At 31.8% G+C, this 25,773-nt stretch overlaps 1 protein-coding gene across 3 annotated transcripts in view; it reads left to right on the forward strand.

Moving 5' to 3' along the window:
* Nucleotides 1-5,851: 5,851 nt before the first annotated feature.
* LOC106464403 (GTP-binding protein 2-like) overlaps nucleotides 5,852-25,773 on the forward strand; it is a 24,849-nt gene continuing 4,927 nt past the window's right edge. The window contains exons 1-4 of one of the 3 annotated variants that reach the window (XM_013924536.2): nucleotides 12,205-12,209; nucleotides 18,217-18,220; nucleotides 23,774-23,974; nucleotides 24,530-24,720. In XM_013924536.2, the coding sequence (XP_013779990.1) occupies nucleotides 23,782-23,974; nucleotides 24,530-24,720 (384 nt within the window). In that variant the 5' untranslated portion in view covers nucleotides 12,205-12,209; nucleotides 18,217-18,220; nucleotides 23,774-23,781. Of the gene's footprint in view, nucleotides 5,871-12,204; nucleotides 12,210-18,216; nucleotides 18,221-18,663; nucleotides 19,188-23,773; nucleotides 23,975-24,529; nucleotides 24,721-25,773 lie in introns of those variants that run through there. The other 2 variants (XM_022392095.1, XM_013924535.2) reach the window with 2 other exon arrangements.

A 25,773-nucleotide genomic window follows, 5' to 3' on the forward strand; every position in this document is an offset into this window, starting at 1 on the left:
ATATATTAGGAACTAGTTAAACGTACATACAACAAATTAATTACATTATATAGATATTATAGGCATATCATAAACACTACATATATAGTTCTCTTCTTCGTGTCAAAAGTCTACTTAGGCCTATTCAATTGCTTTAGAATTTCAGTTGACAAGCCAAACTATTTTTCTCTATTACTATCACCAAACTATCCGAATATAGTTCACTCACTTTATCGTCGAGTTACCACGATTGTATCCTATACTTCTAAAATCGTCTGCTCCTTTTTCTCTCTTAGTATTTCTGAGGTAAATTAATCAATAATATTTACACTAAACAGTCTTTTCTATCATGATAACATTAAAACAGTAACACATAGTAAATCAAATACATCCTGCATGCTATATGCGTTTAGAAACAGAAAATCCTTACAAGGTTGCTGTGAAAAGTCCTCTGTAAAGCTACTTTTTGTGGATAAAAATAAGGTATGTAACACATGATATAAAATTGATCTATCAAGAATTATTATTTTAAAGATATCTTTATAGGTTACTTAAGGAATGAAACTTTTTTCTATATATACACACACGCACACACACACGTTTGTAGTGTTGCATCCACATCAAAATCTTTCAACTTTTTTTGTCTGCTTTACTATGCTTAACAAAAAAATACTTAAATTTAAACTGATTTATAAAGATTATTCATAATTTTTTACATTCATCAAAATTTTGAAAACTTTTTTCTAATATCATAAACATTATTAACAACATTTGTAGAACTGCTTTTTTACTGCCGGTATTGTAAGTTTTCTGTGATTTCTACATTTACCATCTATTACATGCTCAATTTGATGTATGTTCACTTGTTGATCTTGTTTTTGTCATTAGTACAGATGTTTGAACTGTTTGTTCTTTATTGTAAAAAAATGTAATTTTTTTTTAAAAAAAAAGACTCGACACGTGGGAATGTGATCAGTCGACATGGTCGGAGACGGTGAAAGTTTTACACCATCATCAAAATCTCTTGGATTCCATCGTAAATGCCAACAAATCTTCACCGTCACTAAATAAGAAACAAAAGTTGGACTATGATCAGATTAATGGTGAGATGATTTTCTACCTTTTGAGATCAGTAACACCGCTGTTGTGTAATGCAACTGGTTACGTACATTTCTGTTATCAGATTGTATTTCTGTCGCATAGATTTTGAAATTAGGATAATAATTAATAACACAACATTTTTTAAATGTTAATACCTTGGTATGTTAGCTGATTCTTGTAAAATATAGGAGATGAAACTCAAGTAAGATGAGGAATTCCTTATACTAGGCATAGTTGTAATGTACTTTTGATATGGAACAAAGTTTCGTACAAGAACTGGCCGAGTTCCTCTGTTTTCTGATGACACTTTTTCCCAACATTTAGCTAATACAATTAGTACTACCAACTACATGCCTACGTGGGATTTGAGCAGTTTTGTTCAAGTGAAGCTTCTCTGCGGAGCTGATTTGCTGGAATCGTTCGGAGTGCTTAACTTGTGGAAAGATGAGGATGTGAGTAAATTTAGCGAAAAGTTAATATGTACTTTTCTGATGGATATATGGGAGGAGTGAATAGTTCACGTCACTCTTACATAAAGAAACAGTAGTTTGGTTTGCGTTTTTAGAATGTTCTACTATAACACTCGAACAGAGTTCTCAGATGTGCATGGTTCTTATAGTTAAAGTCGCACCAACTGTTTTACTGGCAAATGGAAATGTGCCTAGAATATCGTGAGAATTTGTCAGACACTATTCTCAGATAGATTGTGTATCAAGCTACTATTCTTATCTGTATGCCTAGAATATCCGAGAAATACATAAAGGTACTATTCTCTCCTTACATGTATTGAACATTTGTACACATATTTTAACATGTATTCAGCAGTCATGTGTATATCTTAACTTCTATTCAACAGTCAAACGTATATTTTAACCTATATTTGATAGTCATGTGTATATTTTAACATTTACTCAACAGTCCAACGTACATATTAACATGTACTCAACAGTCCAACGTATATCTTAACATGTACTCAACAGTCCAACGTAGATATTAACATGTTCTCAACAGTCCAACGTAGATATTAACATGTACTCAATAGTCCAACATAGATATTAACATGTACTCAACAGTCCAACATAGATATTAACATGTACTCAACAGTCCAACATAGATATTAACATGTACTCAACAGTCCAACGTAGATATTAACATGTAATCGACAGTCGTTTGTATATTTTAACACATATATTTTTATTAGAACAGGTTTTATTAACATGCCTCAAATTAAAGGAAATTTAATAACAATGTTTTAATTCCTGAAAGTCAGTATTTGAATTGTTGAGAAAATAGGTGTACCCACATCTTAGTGATCAACAGAAAACCAGACGTTATTTCTTCAGTGAGTTCTAATGAAGCAGCTTTACGTCATATACATCTTAGAGTGATTAACAGATGACAAAACTATTTCTTTGATGTAGTATTATAAAGCAGTCTTACATCACATACATCTTAAAGTGATATGTAGGTGACAAGACAATATTTTTTTGGTGGACTGATATGAATCGACTTTACATTATACAGACCTGAAGGTCAAAATTCCATTTTCACAGGGAAATTTTTCCGTAAGCATTACCGTAAGATTTTCTTAGATAATGTTATACAGTAATCAGTTGAAAGTTTTGGTAATTACATCAATTATGTATGCCTCAATTCATTTCCACCTGCTGAAAGGAAGTATAAGGTAAAAATGGCAATAAGTTTAATGGTAACTCGCTATTGCTATTAAATTATTTTCTCAGATTTCATATTAATTTCACCAGGGGCAAATTGAAACACCAGAAATAGCTTATTACTATGCTGGAGTAAATTATTTTGTCTAGATGTTCCTCATTTTTCCTTTAACACAGAGTAAAAGCTTGTCATAGATTCAGTGATCCAAACTGGCTAAAGAATGGTAAGCTGCACAATTTTTACTAACCGGAATTTGACTTTTTTTTTCTCTTTTCCTCGGAACTCTGTTGCTAGATTGCTGATATTGTTGGGAACTTTGGTTTGGTGGTGATCACGAGAGAAGGAAGCAACCCTCAACGATTTATCTATGAATCTGACTTGCTTACGAAATACCAGGTTAGGCTTAGTAATTAGCTCATTGTGCAATCAAAGTGAAGTGCATTAAATCAAACTATTACATTGTTGAAATTAACAATTTGTGGCAAAGACAAACAATGAAGCCAAACCAGTTACACTTTTAATTCTAAGATTACTAACTTGTTTTTATATTGTTCACTGCTGCTGGGTCTACAAATAGACGTTATGTTTTTGCCTGTTATGACACTCGGTGTAAAAGAACTAACCAAAAGGATTTGGTGAAGTCTCTCCATTTTGTTTTTATGCAAGTTAAAATGAAAAAATCCAGCAGGAAGTTATGTAGTTGAAGGAATTTTTGTATGAATTTCATGGACCCACAAGCAAGTTTGGTACATAAATAATTTAGAAAAATATGTTTTAAAAACTGATTGTCTATGTATCAATTACTCTAGGGTTGGTGTTAATTAAATGTAAAGACACCATTATCATCAGTGGTTTGGAATAAAAATATGCTCATTAGGTTGTGAATTAAAACCTTACAACTCTAGATACTTCTTACTTTCATTGTAGGTGAAATCTTGTGCGATATTTCTCTAAAGTACAAGTTTTTTCAGTTAAATTGTTATTTAAGGCTGTTTCTCTTCACAGCTGTATGTCACTAATTTGTTGTCTTGTTGTTGTTTTTTTGTGACTAACAAAAACTGTTATATTTCAGAATAATATCCATCTTGTCACTGAATGGATAACAAATGATGTCAGTTCTACTAGAATAAGGTGAGTTTATTAAGGCAGCTGGAAAGATGGTGTATTGTCTCTTAACCCTATCTTTACATAACTGTATTTTTCTGGTATTCTACATAAATGTTAAGAAGGGGTGTTGTTAAAAATGAAAAATAAGTTAGGAACCAGTAGTCCTAATGAAAATAAATACAGTTAACTTAGTCAAGGAAAATTTATAAATCATAGTCCTAAGAAAAATCTCAAAAGTTTATAAATGATAAATTATATACAACAAATGAAAGTTTAGAATCAACAGTCGCAACATGAGATCAATGAAATGTAAAACCAGTTGTTCTTAATATAGTGAATATAGATTGAAGGAATCTATAGTTAGTTCTATGAACTTAAACACATTAATAGAGAGTTGAGCCTGAAGGACAAGGATTTTTTGGAAGATGGTAAGTACTTGTGTATGGAAGTACATTACGCCAGTATAACGGTAAACTGACAAACAATGATTTATAAGCTAACAGAAGTGGATTTATTGTGGAGGAACATGCTCTATGATTTGACAGAACATTAGTCTGTGCCCCCCAGTGGCACAGCTATATGTCTATGGACTTATACTGTTAGAAACCAGGTTTCAATACCCATGGTGGGCTGATCACAGATAGCCCTTTGTGTAGCTTTGTGCTTAATAACAAACAACAACAACATTAGTATTTTTTGCTTTGGGTATTACCTAAACAAGACCAATGTTTTGTTGAAACATGTAGTATGTTCCTCAAAATAGAACCACTTCTGTTAACTTATGAATCGTTGTTTGTGAATTACTATTAAGAGATGGTAAGAAAATTCTAGTGTTTCCTGAAATGTTTTTAATATATTGGTTGGTAAATATTAATGTAAAACATAGAATTAAATTGGACTTTCCTGCTCCGATTTGGTTGGATAAGTCTTGTCTTCAAATTCGTAAGAAAAGAGATTGATATTAATGAAGATGTCGACTGAAAGTTTTGGTATAACAATTTACATCAATACATAGGATAATGTATCTACATAAAGGACTTGTTAGAGCCGAGGTGTTTGGTAAAAGACAAAACCTGTTAGGACTAAAGTATTTAATAAAACAGTGTACAGAAACACAAAATCTTATACGAGCTGAGGTGTTTGGTAAAACACAACCTGTTAAAAGTATTAAAATTTAGTTCAGTGGTATAGTTTTGCCCCGGTTACAGCCTTGAATCCACGGTTTGTATCCAGTTACTGCAAAAATAAGTTTCACACTTGGAAGCCATGGGTGCATTGTAATAGTGATGGTCAAATCCCACCTATCCAGTCCAATAAAAATATCTCGAGAGTTAGCAGTTGGTGCTGTAGACTAACTGTCTTCATTCTAGTCCATCAGTTCAAAATTAGAGATTACCAGTACAGATAATCTTTGTTGTAGAAGTTTCTCAACCAACCAACCAATCAATCTTGTCATAATATTTGGTTTATTCTAATAACTGGAGTTCAGGGATATGAAGTTTATTGTTGACATCTTAAGAATTAACTACAGTTTCTGGACTATTTCTGAGATGTTTCTTTGTTTTGGAATTTTGCACAAAGCTACACGAGAGCTATCTGTATTAGCCATCCCTAATTTAGCAGTGAAAGACTAGAGGGAAGGCAACAGCATCAAATCTTGGGCTACTCTTTGACCAATGAAAAGTTGAATTGACCATAACATTATAACACCCCCATGGCTGAAAGGGCGAGCATATTCGGTGATGGGGATTTGAAATTGTGACCCTCAGATTGTGAGTTTAATTCTCTTATCACCTGGATGTTTCCGAGATAAACTGGTTTTAAAGTTATCGGTCATTTTGCTTTATAGTTTTTCTTATTTTAGTCTTAGGAATGTACATGTGCATTTTAAAATCTGATCTCTGTTCGTCTAGGAGAGCTCTGATGAGAGGTGAAAGTGTTAAATATCTCGTACAAGATTCCGTGATCCAGTATATTAGAGAACACAAGCTCTACCAAGCTCTTGATACGTAAGTTTTTTTTTTTTTAGTTCTTTCATTTGATTTTATAACAGTCATTTTTGTATCTAACACGCATTGTTTGGAAAATAATTTAAATTTTTAAATATTTACATAAATACAAAATTGAAGAAACAAAGGCAATTGTATACCTTCACAAACATTTAATTTGTTACGACCACGGTTTCATCAGAAGAAGACATCGTCGGTTATACCATGGTATTATAAATGATGTATTTGTGAAGCGTACAATTGTCTTTGTTTCCCTCCAACTTTGTAATTATGGAGTTTCACCAAGTACTGACAGTTTCAAGCATTAATTATTTAAATAATAATATAGGCAGGTGCTAGTAGAGAAAGTTTGGATAAAAAGTGCAATGCCTAAGTTCTGATAATAAACATCTCGATCGATAATAATAGCACTTTTTGCTCGTACACCATATTCATTTATAGCATTGTTATATAACTTGTGTCGAAATTTGTAAAGTTTTGAAATATCCACAGTAATTGCCACTATGAGTGTGTGTGCGTGCGTGCGCGCTTGTGTAAATACTTGTATGTTGCATTGGTTTGAAAGCATTTTAAGGCCTAGTTAACTGAAGTTTACATTTTTTAGAAACTCTACTTATAACAGTATTAATCACTTGAATCTTTCTTTTTCTTTGCTTGCTTCACGGAACTCTAAACAGTAAGTATCCTTATTTGCTCACCCCATCACCTAACTTTGAGCATGACATTCTAGGGAATTATGAAAGCAGTTACTCAAATATTACCCACTTCACCATACCTTCTACCCATCAGTCCCTGTATTGTGCATCAGAAAATTTTAAACTCGGGGGTGGTTTAATATTGGACTCAGATCAGGAGACAGCAGTGTGAATGACGTTATAAACATTGTGTATCATTTTAATTTTCTCCAGGGTAGACCTAGATGACTGAATTCGCATGTCTGTGCTCTATACTTACTTCCATTAAATGTAGCCTTATTTCTTATATTTAACCTAGAATTGTTGCTTCTCTGTATACTCGTGTCTTGTGTGGTTCTAATCGATGTAGTACTTCTGGTTATATACGAACGTGTATGTTGATTTTAACCAAGATGTAAACATTTTTATATGTGTTCGATAATGTATTTATACATTCGCGCCAATGTGATTTAGTGTAACTGGTAAACCAACTAATGCAAGCAGTCATGAAGAGCTTGAAAAATGTGAGGAAACATTTAAATTTCCTTCGGGTAGGTCAAAGAAATTTAAAAGAGTTTAAGGAAAAACAATAATCCCATCTTGTTGTATTGCGAGTTATTTAAGGATATTAAAGGAAAGTGAATTTTAGGAGGGTGTTAAGGGAAAGTAAATTTTAGTGTTGCACTTTTCAGGCTAAAATTTTGATGGGATTAAGTATATGCTATAAAATGTGTTAAAGTGACTTTGATAATTTCTGAATATCCTCTGGATGAAAGTTTCGTGTTTTGCTTTACGTACGTTGCCGTTACCTGTCTTGTTCTAACTAAATCATGCTCTTACTTGTTTTTTGGAATTTCATATTTGTTTGAACAAAAACATTAATATTTATGTAGCAGGGTTAGATCAAAGAATGGTATTTTGTTTTTACAGTTTTTTTTTTACGCTAAACGGATCAAACTCCTAAGGGTTCTGTTGGTCGGTGTTTGTAATAACACTAGAATTAACGAAGTAGGCTGTTATTCATGAAAAGTGATACTGCGTGTATGACTTGAAGCTTGAATAATTGTTTCTATGCACGTGAAGTAAACTGTAAACAAGTTGTTAGAAAGTGTGTTTATATTGTTGCGTAAACTTGTTCATGAACTGGTTAGGTTAAGAGAAAATTTACACCTCAAAGTTTAAGTAATTGTGATCGTAGTTTTTTTGGCTATCTACTCCTTTTTTTTAGTGCATTTATTTTTTATGTAACTAATATTAATTTCTGATCACAACAAGCTATTTAGAACACAAATCAACCTGATTAACTATCATTTTCTTATACATAAAGATTAGAATACATTGTTTCATTACTACCTTCACTGTTAACGATACTTTCAGCCATAGACTTAATAGTATCTCGCGAGGTTCAGCTAGCTTAGGACTTAGATTATTCACGAATCCATATACTGAGTTAACAATGCACAATATTCTCTATAATAAAAAAATAATAAAACTAGATATATTAAACATTCCAACCAATATTGATAGTGAAAGTAACATTAAAGAGTGTATAGAATCAGCATTATTGTTCGTCACTTTGTTTAATGCAAACTGGAATTTATTACGAGACATTTCTATTAAGATAAATAAAATAAAGACCTATATCTCTAGAATATGTCTTTAATAGATCAATATTTTGATATTTCAGCTTCGCTAAGAGCCTATCGACATCTAATTCACTAATCCAGTTTAATCTAAATTGAAACACTGTCATCAGCAGACCGAACATCGATACGCGTGTTTAGGAAGTTCAGATCATATTTAAATAATATCAAACATTTCTTGAATCTAAATTGTTGAAACCAATCAAATCAACAATGCCAAAGAAATAGTATGGGTAAACTATTAAAATCATAGGCTTTAGAAAATACCATACATTATGTATATAAAATACCCCTTCAACAACTTAGATTCAAGAAATGTTTGATATTATTTAAATATGATCTGAACTTCCTAAACACGCGTATCGATGTTCGGTCTGCTGATGACAGTGTTTCAATTTAGATTAAACTGGATTAGTGAACTAGTAAGATGTCGATAGCTCTTGGCGAAGCTGTAATAGCAAAATATTGATCTATTAAAGACACATTCTGGAGATATAGGTCTTTACTTTACTTACCTTTATACATTCAGTATGTATATGCAACGTTGAAATATGTAAGAGAAGTTTACGTCACGTTTAAACTTAAAAATGGATTTAAAGTAGTTTTATTATCGTGGAAGCTTCTGTGTATCTTACAAGTGATAGTTTCACACATCCCCCCCCAGAAGAAGAATTAACTTCAATAATAATGGTTGGAGATGGCTTGAATGGGTAATGAAGAAAAACTTTAATATAAGTTCAACATAACAGCAAATGTACAACGTTTCGACAAGGTTTTGTCATCATCAACTTCAATGATATATGTGATTTTGTAATACTTTTTAAGTTAGTGGTTGATTAAAATGGATGAATGTGGAGTTTTATTTCATAATTAACATATTGTGTTGTTTAAAGTTTATATTCAAAGTAATATAATTTATAAATGGAGGGAGATGCTTTGCTTAGTTAATGAAATTAACTGCTCTTATGAACTAACTGGAGAAATTGACTGGTCTACTTTCAATGTTTCACTGAATCATTTGGCTGGCCTACTTTCATGGGTTAACTACGTTAATTAGCTAGTCTACTGTCATGGGTTAACTGAGTCAATTGTCTAGTTTACTGGCATAGGTTATATTTCCCCTTCACAGCTATAATATTATCACAATATAGGAATATCTTTCCTGCTTTTTAACCACTTACCTAAAAGTTTATATTCTTTTGTGAACCTGAGTTATGGATATATCTAACCTGATGCCATTTACAAGATGTGTTTATCTTTGATTTAGGTCAGATTTGCTAGATAAGATCTAAAATACTGGTTTCTTGTCATTAGCCGGCAAGACGTTTGCGTTCACACTTTTTAGAGGTAGTGCCAAATGTCATGTTATAATACTAGATTGTTACAAAGTGTTATCAAGTAATACTTCTGCAAAATGTTTATTCTTCTCAAACTCTCTCACTTTGGAACAGGACTGTATAAAAATGTACTTCTAAAATCGTTTTTAATCAAGAGAACTCGCCTCATTTTGACTTGCCATTCAGTCATCAAACTGTTGTGGATTTCATTCAGTTCTTCAAGAAGTGTTAAAAAAAAAAACGTATCTTCTCACCCGTTAGTAAATTTTGTAAGTAGACTTTATATGTTTAGATCTATCAGAATATTAAGCTCGTTGTTCTTATGCTACTGTAATAAAATGTCTAATTGTTAGTTTATAGAAAATAGATATGACCGGTGCTGTTACCAAGTTTATCTTATTCGTATAAAAATCATTTCGTGTAATATTGATCTAAGTAATTATGACTTTGGTTAGGACGTTAGTTTGTAGAAAATAGATATGACCGGTGCTGTTACCAAGTTTATCTTATTCGTATAAAAATCATTTCGTGTAATATTGATCTAAGTAATTATGACTTTGGTTAGGACTATATCCGACAGCCAAGTTGTAGTTCGTGACATAAAATCTCTGGCAGTTGTTGACTTCAAGCTTGCCGAACATTAATGTATTTAAAATACTCTGTTAAATCCAGCATTAACATAGTTTATGTCTATTTATTATTTTATTATTTAATCTTTTTCTACTCATTACACAAGCTGTCCTGGTACAAAGTAAATTATGTATCGAATTGGCTTACAGACCAGAACAAGTTTGTAATTAACACAGAAGGATTAAATATAAAAACAAGTATATAAAATGGCTACTGCTAAACACGTTTTTAAAATAATGTCAAAATTTACCGGTACTTTTTGGTATTTGAAAACACTAATCAGGCTTTTAGAAATATCATCAATGAAACACTGACTTCTTTAATTAATAGAACAAATATAGATACTCCTTTTTATTATTTAAGATGAATGGTAGACAGTTAGAACATATGGCTATGAATGGCTGGAGACTGGTTGAATGGGTAATGAAGAAAAACTTTAATATAAGTTTAACGTAACAGCAAATGTACAATGTTTCGACATGGTTTTGTCATCATCAACTTGTACCTGATGATGACAAAACCTTGTCGAAACGTTGTACATTTGCTGTTATGTTAAACTTATATTAAAGTTTTTCTTCATTACCCATTCATGCCGTCTCCCGCCATTATTAGTCCCAAAGTGGGTTCCTCGTCATTGAATATGGCTATGAATTAGAACAATTGTCTATCTATTTTTATTTTCTGTGCTGTTTAAAACCTTACTGGATAAAGTGTTTGGATTTTGATGTAACGTAACAAGATAAAAGTATTTAACAGGTTTTTATCAAATGTTTGATGTTTACTAGCTAAACACTTAGAACCCAATGGCTTTTAGCCAGCCAACCACAACTAACTTCGAGCCCTGTGTAGAGTACTGAACAGAATTAAAGACATGCTCTTTTAAGAATGTTTTTTAGACATACCCTTTGCATGCGTCACGATCTTCATACCACAAAAATGGCACTTGATCAAAACTGAGCCGGTAGATCAAGTATTTAATAAGATGAACTGGATTCAGACTCATCTTGATATAACCATTTTAATGATTACAGAACGTTTTCATTAAATGTTTCTTGATACTATAGAAAGTGAGAGGTTTCATACACTCGTATGTTTTACCCGATGTGTTATAACTATTATTCAGTTTGACAGGAAATGCTGTATGTTGATGAGTGGATTTTTTATATTTATTGTATTTTGGAAGATGACCCTGATTTGCTTTTGCACAGTCTGTCTGTTTTCTAAGTCAAAGTCTGAGCTGTATTTGCTAAAGTGTCAAAAATCTGCTGTTGAAAGGATTCGCATAAAACTGTAAAAATATTTGAGGGTTTTGGTCATCAAGTTGAACCAATATTTTACTGTTAAAATTCATTGAAAGCTATAATACATTTACTTTTAGCAACCTACAAAATGAAACATTTATATCTGATAATAGTTTTTTTTAAAGAAACTTTATACGTACACGTTGTTGTTTCGGTGGAAATTTAGGCAGAGATAGTAAGTGCCTCTTTTTTTCACAAGCTGAGGAAACCTGCTTTAGTCATTTTTATGAAGTGAAACTTGATGTTAATGCAGTTGGATTGACTTTTAAAAAGTAGTGAATTATCATTTGTTGTTGTTATTGTTTTACATTTCATTGAGTAAAAAACTTTTAGTGCTACCTAAACTATTTCTTTATTACTTTACTCTTGAATTATCATCCATATAAAAGTATGTAATGTTGAAGTTGGTTTATATGGTTTTGTTTTTTGGAGCTCATTAAATGATTTAATAAACTGACAGGATAGTAAATACCCGTTACTAAATGCATTCTATTTTTCGAGTTAGGCTTAGTACAGTTTAGCTCTAGTTCTTCCAGTGCTTGCATAGTTATTAATATTATTCCAATGCTTGCATAGTTACTAATATTATTCCAATGCTTGCATAGTTACTAATATTGTTCATCTGTTAAGTTACATTTTCTCGGGTGTTACCTTTAATATACGATTTTGTGTATTTTACTGTAATTTTTCAATTATCGCACATTTCGCATGTTAAAACTAACCAAAGATATTGTGTTATTATTAGTTGATCATAGTTTAATGATTATAATAGGTTTGAATTCAAAATCTTTGATAGTATCCACCACAGTATTTGTCTTTTATTGAAATTAAAACTGTGATTTTTAGACGGAATTACTTTTAAAGTCAGATATAAGAATTTTTCTAAAAGAAAAGCAAAGTAATGTTTAGATTTCTCAAAATATTCATAAAAAATTGTTTCAGTCGTAATATTTATTACACCAAACAATAAAAAGAATCAAATAATTGTTTTTAAGTTGTTCTTATCATCCAAATGTTGTACGTAGTTACAAAATTGTTTATGTTTCCATCGCTGGAGCTTCGATATATATTTCTAAGTCACAAAAATTGTCAGAACCATAGCAGTTTAAACTGTTCGTTACGTGAAATGAAGCACGCATTCACAAAGCACCCAGACGAAATAACCTATAACAGATACAATTGGAACACGTTCTCAGTTGTCTGCTACAAAGGTATTCCATGAAGTATGTTAATCATGTGATAGTTTACGGTCTGATTTCAAGTTGATTCGCGCGCAAACAAAAACAAACGTCAGAGGTGAGAGAATAACGCTTATTTATTTAAATTGCAATCTTAGCTGTAAATAGTATACAGTGTTACCAATTGCAGTTATGTTCTTTATGTAATTTGGTTAAATTTGTCTGTTTAATATATTGAACGTGAACTCGCTCTAATTAAATTTGATTTAATTACAAGTATTATTCTGTTAATTTGTTCACACTTTGGAAAAACGAACATTACACTCCTACATTTAATAATTTCGGTCATGTGTTGATGATTTAAAACAAAAATTCTGCCAATAAGTAATACCTAATTAATTGCTCCAATTTTCTGAGGTGAAGTAAAATTATAGGATTTGTGAGCTTTTCGTTCGTCAGTCATTAATATGTAGTCTTCATGTGTACTAATTAGCATTTCTTCCCATGAATTTTGTTTTACTAATAATATTTTAAGTTTCCTTAACTAGTGGATATTGTCTGGCTCCGAGGTATGAGAAGCCAAATGTGTTTAATTAAATGAAAATGTTAAAAACTACAAATATCACTGTTCTATAGCAAAAGTGAAAGGACAGTGAAACCCATCTAAACTTCGTTTGTGATGATAAAAATATTTTATCTTCAGTAAATTGGAAGAGAATATGTTTAGGATGATAAAAAAAAACAACAACATTGAAACATTAACGAAGCTGCTTTACGCACTATCACTTGGTCAATCGAAACCCAACACTGACCGATCAGCAGACGACGTACGTTTGTGTCCGTAAACTGCTGAAACAGCAAATGTACTGTTTCTAATACATAGTTGCTGTAACTGTAAAACAAACTGTACATTTTAAACACTGCTTGAGTTTGGTGGCATTCCCTAAAAGATGAAGTGACAAGCTTTTAAACCTTCTACGCTTAAATATCTAGTAATAAATTACAAATACAAGAAAGAATCTAAGTGTATCAAGAATAACTAAAAATAAAACTTAATGCAATTTGATAGTATTAATTAACCAAATATATTAATATATATATGTATATATATACAAGCTCTAACTTTGTTTTTAATTTCAATATATCTCGAATTTAGTAGCTTTTATTTTATTGTTTCTCCAAAAACTTGAAAGTGTCATAAATTATTTTCAGCTTTAGAAGCCGGGCTAAAAATAAAATGTTCTCTTTATTTACTGTTGCCTGATTTGTCAAACTTTGATTATATGTTTTATTTCATAATACAATCTTTATTTTTTTATACCTAATACAAATACAATCATGTTTCTTAGTTCTTTCTTCATATTCAGTAATGTTTAAACATGGTTGACCAAAAGAAGGAAATTGTTTCAACAAACATTTTAGTTCAACCGTTAACTTGGCATGATTATCATTCAGAAGAAACCTTGTTTTATTAGAAAAATGTTTTCAATTTTTGTTTTTTAATCAACTTCAAAATATGTCTTCCATTTTTTAAACAACATCCACTACATGGTCTTAGCTGCAGATAAGCTTCTAAACGTTATACGACTTCTGTATTTGCTTTAAGTACGCTGTAAAGATGGTTGTAGCTTGTGAAAATCTAATTAGTCATTAAGACCACAATTTTGAATTTTATTCTGATACAACACGTATATTAGCTGAGTTACTAGGCAAGAACATACCATTAATTTAGCATTTAAACATATAATTTCTGTAACAATGCAGACAGCATGAATATTATTAACCCATAAATAATAATCAATAGATTTTCAAACAATAACAGAAAAATATCAACAGAAAATTCTTTTTACTGAGTGGGTAAATGATAATGAATAGATTATTTAACAATAAAATTTATTTATAACATAGAAACACATTAACAAAAAATTCTCTTTACTGGCATGAGTATGAAAGCTGACATGCTTAATCATAAACATCAGAAAAATTGTTTGAAATAAAATAATTTCAAATCACCCAAGTAACTAGGCCTATTTGGGTATTTAATATGTTCATGCATTATCTTTTTTCTCATGTCAGTCGAAGTATAAAGAGCAGTTAATATGTATCCATTTTTCAAAATGTGTAATGAACAATTTTTATTTGTACAACACTTAAATTTTGTTACCACATTTTAAAATATATACGTTTTTATTGAATTATATAATTACAGACTAAGTATGATATGCAGGTCTAAAGAAACCAAAACCTTTCAAACTCAAGGTATCATGTGACAGATACTTACCTAGTTTCTTTGATTTACATTTAAATATTAAGGGACAAGTGTTAAGACTTAAAGACATTTTCTTCAATAGACTTTTGGAGATAAACTCTTAATAACAAACCAGAAGCATTCATCAAAAAAATAATTAGGCCTGCATGGATAAATTCAATTTATAGGTTCTAAGCCACAACTTTTTAAATTACTGACCAGAAGGAAGACAACCAGCCAGCACGACCCACCACCACCAAGACTTATCCGTCTTTTTGAACCAAATAATAGGCTTAGTTGGCTTATTTATAATGCATGGCATATTCAGCCGCATCACGATACGCAGCCGTCATGTTTTTAACTATTTCTCTGTATGGCTTAAAGTAAAAGAGAATGATAATAACTGATTTTTTTTTTTTTTTGCTTTTAAAGAATGTACCTTTCATATTGTTTTTTTAATGTTTCTTTTAAAAATCAACATGAGTTAGCAGATACGAAACTATTTGTGTTAAAGAAACTCATTAAACATTTAATGAATTAAAGAAAGCGTATGAAACTTTTGGGTTTTTTTTTCTTGAGTGGAGTATGGATACATTTCCTGGTCTATTACACAGATTTGGGCACTGCGCATGTAACCTGTTGGGCAGCTTTACTCCAAAACAAATCCAGTTATTTATCCATTTCTGTCGTACAGTGAAACTTCAATAATCCGACCACATTTCGAAACATCCAGATAGTCGAATCAAACACTTTGAATACGATGGGCGTTTAAATATCGAACACCATCGATCGGTGACCTGGTGGTTAGAGGGTGCTTAACTCGCAACTTGAGGATCGCGGGTTCGAATCCCTGCCACCGAACATGCTCGCCATTTCAGTCGTGGGGGCGTTATATAGTAAGGGTCATTCCCATTATTTGCTGGTAAAAAAATTCAAGAGTTGGCGGTGGATGGTGTTGACTAGCTGCCTTCCCCCTAGTTTATCACGTATAGAGTAGATAGTCCTCGTGTAGCTTTACGCGAAATTCCAAACAAACTAAACCAAACTATCAATCGATAAATGTAAAGGTGAAAACTGGTGGTTAGGGTTATCATGCAAATACTAAAAAAAAAGCAAATATATGTGAAATAAACTAATCAGTTTATACAAATTGTTATCAAAGTGGCGTATTATGTCATTAATTTACTAAATCATCGTATTAGTAAAACCATTGACTTGTTTATAAAATAAAAAAAAATACATAGTACGTGTATTGCTTTCTTGAATAAGAGGGAATCCTCAATAGCCGCGACACTTGAAATTCTTTTCGGCAGGATTAGAGCAAATTAATCTGTGAGACCTTGGTTATTGTCAAATACATCAATCGAAAGGGTTTAACCTCCTGAGTCCAAAATTGTAATTAGATCTCAAATCGGTCAAGAGATGACGGAGCCATGAGCTAAAAGTTTGTACTAGAAAAACTGAGCCATTCTATTAGCCGCTATGCCATGGGCAAACACCAGATTTCTATGATGCTGACACATATACGCGTCTCCGTTCGGGAGCACTGTGACTTGATTGTAGCATAAATCACTCTGATGACGTTTTTTAATCTGGCGTAGTTTGGTAGTTTATCCACTACGAGTACAGGTGTTTTATGATCAGTAATTATCACCTCGTTTCTGATTTACACCTATTTGATTTTCGTGGAGTCGTGCACGGATTATTAAACATGTATCCATAGGAAATGATTTAAACGTATGTTTTTTAGAAAACAAAATATTTTCGGATTCGAAACACGAATATATATATTGTTGTGAAGATCTGTTTACGTAAAAAAAACAAGCAAACGAAAACCTGGATTCTCGGCGGTTTGGTTAACATGTATCACACAACGCCTCCTGGTGGCTCAGTAGTAAGCCTGAAGACTAATGACGGTAAAACTTGGGTTTCCTATACTCGCAGTGGATAAGCACAGATAGCTCATAGTGTACCTGCTCTTAACGACAAATAAAATAAACAAAACACGTAACTCGTGTATAATAGTTAATTATGAAATATACAATGCATTTATCATTTTTTTTATTATGTTTTTAGCATTTTGCGAGCCATTGAACCTTTTTTTCCTTCTGTTTAGATTTTTACCTAATTTTTGGGCATTGTTTCGTTTTTAACTTTCTTTTTTACCGGTCGGTGGCGTAGATAGCGTAGTTGCTTTACGCCAATAAACGCCAAACCACCAAACAATTTTCTTTTATACGATACTCGTATATTAAAATGTAATTTATTTTTACCGTTACGTATTTCCTAGTTTAAGTAAGCATATAAACAAACGTTCATTGACCCTAATAGTTCAACTTCCTGTTTCATCGCGTATGAAAAGCTGATAAAACAGGCACATGTACTGCAACATATTTAAAGATTTGCTAAATTTATCAGGCCCATATATTTCTAAATCAATATACCTATTTGACTATATATGCACGAACTCTTTTTTTTTCAAGGCCTTGTAACTAGGAGATATTTTTATTGACCAATGTAACTTCTTTGCACAAGGCTTTCATCGAAATATTTTCGTTTCAGGGTACTATAAATGGTGGTATGACGTGATTCGAAATACGAAAAATTGAATTTACTTGAATTATAATATAGAATATTTTTATGTATTTATATAGAACCAAGTATAAAGCTTTACGTTTTCATCAGGAATTATTCATTTACAAGAAAAATAAAATGTCCCAGGTGGCTCGGCGGATAGTCTGAAGGGCGCTAAAAACCGGGTTTTGATACTTATGATGCGTAAGGCACAGATAGCCCATCTTGTTGCTTTGTACTTAATAACAAACAAAGCGTGGAATATCAACTTCAATTATTTTCGATCGTAATTAGTGTAATTAAAAAAATTAATGTGATTATAAGTACGATTTGTTGAGAATTATAAAAATGGTTAAGCCTTAACAGATTAATTTCATTGACTATTAAAAAAATATATAAATTAAATTAAGTTCCACAAAATCCATTTTTTTAATAGTTTCATCAAAAAGTGTCGAAAAGTAATTTGTCATAAATAAGTAAGGTTTAAATTCTGTAATCTAATTGGTTTCTCACCAGAAAAAGTACTCATTTAATATGTAAGTATGTATCATATCTGGCCGTAAAATATAAATATCTGTAGTTGGCTTCCATTAATCACAGATAGACAATTAAATACGCCTTTGATTTGATGTAACCACGTTTTGATGAGAAAATCAATTTATCTTAAAACGCGTAAAAAAACAGCCATCATTATGTTTTCTTTCGTTCACAGAACCCCATGGTGACTCAGCAATAAATCTGAAGAGTATTCGCTCTAAAAGTCGGGTTTCGATGCCAGTGATGGACAGAGTACAAATAACTCACTGTAGCTTTGTGCTTAACGACAACAACAAATAAAAAATCGTAGGATCGGTGAGAAAAATTTAACCAATTAAAACGTGTTAAAACTAATATAAGATTTTAAAGTAACGAGACTTTAAAACACATTTGTCGCATAGGAAATGTATTTTACAAGATTAAAATTGCAAGTGTTATCTCTTCCTTAGAAGCGTTCCCATATATTTAATTACTGGTACATGAATTAGATCTTTTGTAGTTCAACGACTCCTGCTCATTACTTGTGTCAAGGAAAACGTGTCTAACCCATATTACTAGATTTGTAGTTCACGAATTTGTTTGTTAACAAACGAACCGTGCGTGATTTTTTCTTCCACCAATCACGAAAGAGATTTATGGTCATATGATATGAGAGTGCTCCCTTTCCCCCTCGGTATACACATACGGAAAACTAGGGAACTTGTGAGACACACTTAAGTTTGGAGGGTCGTATCCATATGCATTAGTGCTAATACACTAATGTAGATGTAACCATATGGTAAAGTCTGTGAAAGTGTAATTTAGAAAGATTACCACAAACAGTGAAAACATAGATAGTTCGAATCTGATTCAGTCCGATTTATATTTATTGACTTGCTACGCTCGTGTTTTATGCGTGGTGTTTGACGTCATGAGACAGTTTTGGTTCTTGGATGACTCTGAAGAATCTAAGCGAGATAACAACAATAACATCGCTTGGATGGAATCCAGAGGCATTATTTCAGGAACGTGCAGGTTGAAATATTCACTGTGCCATCTTATGTGCTGTGGGACAAGAACACTGTGTTTATTAGTAGAAGAATAAGCTTTGTATCTGTTAATTTTAGTTAGTGCTGTCAGCTCGTGACTGACCTTAACTTCGCCTACCGAGTTTGTAAACACCATATTTTAATATCTGTGGAAAATATTGCTGCTGGTGAGAACTCGTCATACTTAATTGTCAAACTAATTTAAACATGTATTGTACATTAACTCAATGTTACTTTTTTATTAAGATGCTTAATGGTTTTAACGAATTATGTGGTTTTAATTTTATGACAAAATTTCCATAATATTATTTTTTAGAAAAAGAAACTTGATTAATTTACAGATTAAGGTGTGTTATTTACATCTAAGAAGTAAGTGTTTTATAAACTTAGATATATTACTAACCAGATTATAATATAGGAGTGAATGTGACTTGTGTCTTAATTTACCAATACATTTATATTATAACAACTAGTCAATAATTATTAATAACAACTGAGTTAAAGTAGAATGTATAATAATGTTAACCATACTATATTTGGTAATACTAATAGCCATTGCTAATGAGGCTGTTCGACTATTAGCAATACTCTTCTGAACGGCTGGGATACGGTGAACATATTAATAATTGAAACACTATTTATATTAGAAAATCGCTTGACCCCAATTGTTGTATGCAGTGATTTGGATTAAGTTGTTGAAGTGTTAATTTTTCATCAACTTTATTTATGTCACACACACACACACACACACACCGGAATTAGGGTAATGATTGTTTAATATTATGTTATTTATGTATTTTAAAATCACATATTATTAATTATTTTCCTTAATTAACCATCTTATTATTCAGAAGAACTGGCGAACCAGTAAACTAGTCTTTTTGATCTCGATTTGGTCTTTCAGCGATAGAAAATCAGATCATTCGTTCGGGATATAATCTGTCAAAATTCAGTAAATATTCATTCACTGTTGGTTCTCTGGCAGCTTTGTGCCTTTCATATTCGTATTATTATTGAGGTATAAAGTACAATTTGATATCGTGTTCAAAAAATAGTAGACATGTTTGCACGCGAATGTAGTCAGACGACTGATTCAGGTTCTTTTCTATGATACTTTTTTAAAATGGGGGAAAAAAAAGCTTGATGAGCAAAATGATAGTTTTCCTAGATTATCGTCGTCTCCAACTCTTCTGTTTCTTCCGTCATTATTTTTGGGCTCTCCCGCCAAAATGCCCCAAAGTTTGGAAAACACTGTCTCAGAGATTATAAAATAATTTAGGATACTTTTTTGAATTGCTTCAGATAGTGCATTTATTGTTATTATTAATTGTGAAATATTATTTTGGTTTGTGTTGTCTTTCATTACAACATTTCAATAAATTGCCATTTTAATTTATTTTGATTTGTCAGCTGTGTTTTCATTGTCACACTGTAGTCTCATCTTGACATAAAAAAAACAAAACTGTCGGGTATTGCCAAGCGAATCGTACTTTGGGTGCAGCTCACCGTAAATATAGTATAATTCGTGAAATATTACCAGCAGATTGTATAAATTAATTCCCATAGTATTATCGTAATATAAAAAACTGCAACTGTTTACAGATTATTTTGTGTTTGCGTTACCAGTAGAGCTTACGCAAAGCGTTGAGTATTTCTGGGCGACCTTGAAAGTATGGTTTGTGATTGGCTTAGTTGCACCACTCCTTGTACCGGGTTTGTTGTCAAAATTCGCCATTGGTAAGACTGAAGCGTCTAACTGACAGTCAGTATCGTCTGTTTTCAGCTTAAAAATTGTTGTTGTTCGACGTTAGGCCTAGACCTACACTCACAATCTTTGTTTGAATTTAACTTACGTTATATATCAATTTTGGTTAATTTAATAATTAATATTTTCTTTCAAATGGAGTATTGCCTGTTGGTTCATAATGCCAGTCGTGTCAGGTGTTATTGTTTCAACATAAGTTTGTCATAAAAACGAAAGTTTACAAGTTAATGTTTTAACTAAGTTACAACGTAAAGCATTCATAGTAATCATACATAAAACTTGTAAAGTTGGGCTCGGTAACTAACTGCTATTTATTGCATTCAATTTAAAATTCCAATATAATATTTTTTACCACTCACAACTGTCAGTGTTATTAATTTCAAGATACCTGTAATTTAGATATATTCACTATTTTAAAAATTAAATTTCCAAACTGTTATACTATTTCCAAACGATTACAGCTATTTGTTTAATATACTAAATATTAATAATACTTACAGTTATAATACTAATACTAGTATTACCGATATTATTAATCATTTATGGTAAACTTACCCGATATGATCAACTTTTATTTTGTGTATTTTGATAAGGGCCTAGGCCTACACATAAATATATATTTACAATACTCGATAATATAACTGCTACAACTAGTAAACAATGAGAATAAAAATACTCTCAAAGTCAAAGATTAAGCCTGATGACCCAATTATGTCATAAAATTAAGTCGTTGCAACTATAAATTGTATAGAACTTAAATAAAAATGCAGTTTCACAAAATGGTACATTAAGATATTAAATGGTAAGACAATGTTTTGAGATATATAGAACTAGTTAAGGTTCCTGAAAATAACATATAAAAAATGCCTGTTCAAGTGCCATTAACATTGATTAAGGAGAACGTTGGATATGTATTGTTTTAAAGACAAAAATTATGACATTTCATATAAGTGACAAACATTATTTCAGTGGATTAGATTTGAATTAAAAGACTGATTGTTTATGAAATGTGATGACACGTGCGCACATGCCAATGGGAAACTTGTAGGTAGAACCATTTATTAATGTTCCACATTAATCCTCAAGTGTGTATTTTTACTTACAGACTTCTTTGTGTTTACTAAATATGATGAATTCTGGAAATGATATCAATCTAGAAGTATGAACAATTCAACCAAATTAGGCCTAATTTAATTCCAGGTACACATAGTGGCAAAAACTATAAACTAGATTATGGATCATTGGCAATATTCCTTTCATTATTCATTTGTTAAACGTTTTAGTTTCACTACCATTAAATAGTTGGGAAGTTGTTTTTAAAATTGTAATTATTGTAAAGAAGTATGAATGAAATGTCTGTCTTCTCAAAGTTGTAACAGTGAATCTTTGGGCAGTTACATTTAACGAACAAGATATTTGTTATGTACATGCTTTGAGTCTAAAACCTTTCCAGAAACCAAGTTGGGATTCTGTAACCCAAACCTGTTTTTCAGGCTGTAGGCTCTGTTGGCCATTGTTCTTATAGGCAGAACTGGGTCACTGGAACCATAAGGAACAGTTGGAACCGATCTTCAGACAATAATTAACTTTCACATTTTAAACATTTGCTTGTACTAGATATATAAAACAGATTTTATTAGACAGAAACGTGCAAGTCAAAACAACTTCATTGTGAAATATTAATCTTGGTAATATAACTTACAGAAGTACTTATCTGATATTTGCTACAAATATCAATTCAAGGGTTTATTTTATTCACCTGTCGGTTGAGATCAGTATTGGGAACAAAACGGGTGATTTCAGGGCTGTTTTTGAAATGGAAACTTCTGAAAATTGGATATAACTTGAGTAAAATGATGATGGGAATTTAAAACCCCAGGTAACTGGTTATTTAATAGTGATATACTTTTAAAAAAACAGGGTTGATTGATTCTTAGTACAAGGGATGGACAGTAGCCTATTTGAAATGAGTTTTTAATTAGTAATTATTATAGGCAAATTAATCATACAGAGAACATCAATAAATAGGTGTATAATAAGATTAGGGTTGTTACTAAAAAGCATGATGTAATAATTCTGAGAAGTTTTAATTTTAGACACATTGATTGGAGTCGAGTAGTGAGAGATTTCTTGAAGCAATTCGGGGGGGGGGGACCATTTTGTATTTGTTGTTAAACACTGAATGAGGATACGGTCGAATTGGGGAACTTTGAGAAAGATACGTGTAGAGAAAAAATCAACAAAATATTAGTTCCTGATTTTCGGAAAGCCAATATTTGAGACGTACGAAACAAAATTGTCCTTAGTGAATTAAGACAGAGATAAAAGGTGATTTGGGAAAGTTTTAAAAATAAATTGATTTTATTTCAAGATAAGTGTGTTCCTAAAGAAAAAAGGATAATAAAGATGATGAAATCGTAGTTGATTTGCTAAAGATGTGAAAGATAAAATGATAAGATGAGAATGTATATAGTGTAAACAAATTTATACAGTAGTTTTAATGATTTATATTAGTGCTAAGTGGAATATTTTGACAATATAATCGTGTTGTTCATGACAAATGCTGTGTCAGTGCATAGGAAAAGTGTGATACCATATTTGGAAAAAAACAAGTCCTGCTTGTCCTGAGCTAGACCCGACCCCCTTCTCACTTGGCACACCACCAGGCCTATCGTACAACTTTCTGGATTTTATTCTTTATTTTTGTATGCTATACTGTGATTTCATAGGGTAAAACAATTTTTTGTGTGCATGGGGTGGTTGATTTTCCACCCCACCTGAGCAGCGAAAGGGTTAAAATCTCAATCAGGTTGTTTTAGTGAAAATAATAAATTAGTTACATACCTAAATGTACCTTCTTCTGACCCTATTATATGTTTTTCGTTTGTACATGTAATAATATGTTACTCTCCGGTTTTTTTTTAAAATATTTATTGGATATACAAATCTTTATGATAAATCAATTATTTGCTAATTACCATCCTCTAGGTTTTGTAATGGAGTCCTTTGTGGGTCTCTTTGACCCTTGTTGTCAGGATGAAGGGTCACATTTCACCATCGACACATTACCCGAATATTTACCTCCTGAAGCTGCAGACGGAAATGTGGAGTACAAACTGAAGCTTATTAGCCCTTCTCAGAGCCGTTTCGAACACTTAGTTACCCAGATGAAGTGGAGGCTACGTGAAGGTAAACTCACCTGTTCTTATCACGGTACTGTATAAGGTGTGTTTCTACGCTGTAAGAAGTAATACTTGTCTGAAATGTAGATGAATAAGTAACCCACTTACATATGTTGATAGTATGTAGATCAAGTAATATTTATATAAATGTTGTTACGAGTCGCCTTGCGAAATTTTGAATTTTTTTTTTTTTCTCCTGGTACAGTGAATGTCAGTTTTCCCAGTTAAACGTAGTTAACTTCTAAAGCACTGTGGGGTAAGAAAGCTATGTATATAGACGACTGTTTATATAAAGTTAGTTGTATAAATTTATTAGTTGTTTCTGAAAATGCATTAAGATTGTTTGAAGACTACCTTATTGACATGTTTTAATCAACAGATAGTTTTATTTACTTAAGGACTTGGTAGAGAAACCGTGTTTCTTGCAATAAATAATTACCATACATCAGGCTGCTGTAATCTCTGTGAGGGAGATGGACAGTAAATGTATTAAAATGTAGTTTTATTTGTAAATTATCTAGTTAGCCATTGTATACATCTTGACGGACTTTCGTTATCTCAGGACAAGGAGAAGCCATCTACGAGATCGGTGTAGAAGATGGAGGGATGTTGGTCGGACTTAGTCAGTGCGAGATGGATGCATCAATGAAGACTTTGTATCTGATGGCTGATAAACTTGGAGCCAGCATAACCATCCTTAGGGAACGGTTAATATACTGTGGAGGTGACTTTCTACCCAGGAAAGCTGCAGAGGTATTTGTGTGTACGTCTGTTTAGAAATGTAACAAACAAGTCTAGCAAAATTTAAACACCTACAATTAAGAAGAATTTAATATCAATTAAAATGGGCTAAAATGTAAAACTTGGTAATGAAATACGGAAAGGACTTACACCGTTTAACCTCAGCCACAGTAGAATGTAGAAACCATATTTTCTTCATCCTGTTATTGTTTACTGTCGTGTGCTACTTGGTCAAATAATTATCTTTATTGCAACAGTACTTCTTTAAATACATATTTTTAAACTCAAACTGCGGACACCGAAATCTGTCTTTGGCCTGGTCTGTAATTTTATGTTCTAGTTTTTTCTTATAATTGAGTCATTTATCAGGAAAGTTATCACATACGCTTAGACACAATTTTATTCTTCATGTTTTTACCAAGGATAACATACAGTTAGCACTTTTCTTGTGGATATATAATCTCAAAGTTGTCAATAGAGGGCACTCTATGAACTACAGAGTAACCCTTGCCTATTTATTGAACAACATTTATAATTTGTATTAATGAGGTATCTGCCCCAGTGGCCCAGCATTAATCTTGGCTTATAATGCTTAACTTTGGGGTTTGATCCCTGCAGTGGATGTAGCTCAGATGGTTTATTGTGTAGCTTTGCACTTAAATAACAATAAAAACAAACCAACTAATTAAGTGCACTATTAATATTAGGTTTTTACAAAAATGCTTGTTATAAGGTTTTACGAAATACTTTCAAGCTCTTAAGATCGTGATCAAGTAACTTTGAAATTCACTAATAGTGTGAATAATTAAGTAATAGGGAATGTGTGAGATCAGTGAAAGAATTTTGAGATTATAATTAAAGCAGATTTACCATTGTTACAAATGCCATGTCTTGAACATTGAAAATATGTAATTTGTATTTGTTACATGATAGTAAAGAAGCAGGTTACCCAGAAAACTTCTAAATGTATACAAGTTAATAAAGCTTGAAGTTATCGTGTGAGCTTGTTTTAATTAGATAGTTAATAAAGAATTAAAACAAACTCACACGATAACTTCAACAGAT

Source organism: Limulus polyphemus, unplaced genomic scaffold (genome assembly GCF_000517525.1).
Source record: "Limulus polyphemus unplaced genomic scaffold, Limulus_polyphemus-2.1.2 Scaffold1640, whole genome shotgun sequence".
NCBI lineage: Eukaryota > Metazoa > Arthropoda > Merostomata > Xiphosura > Limulidae > Limulus > Limulus polyphemus.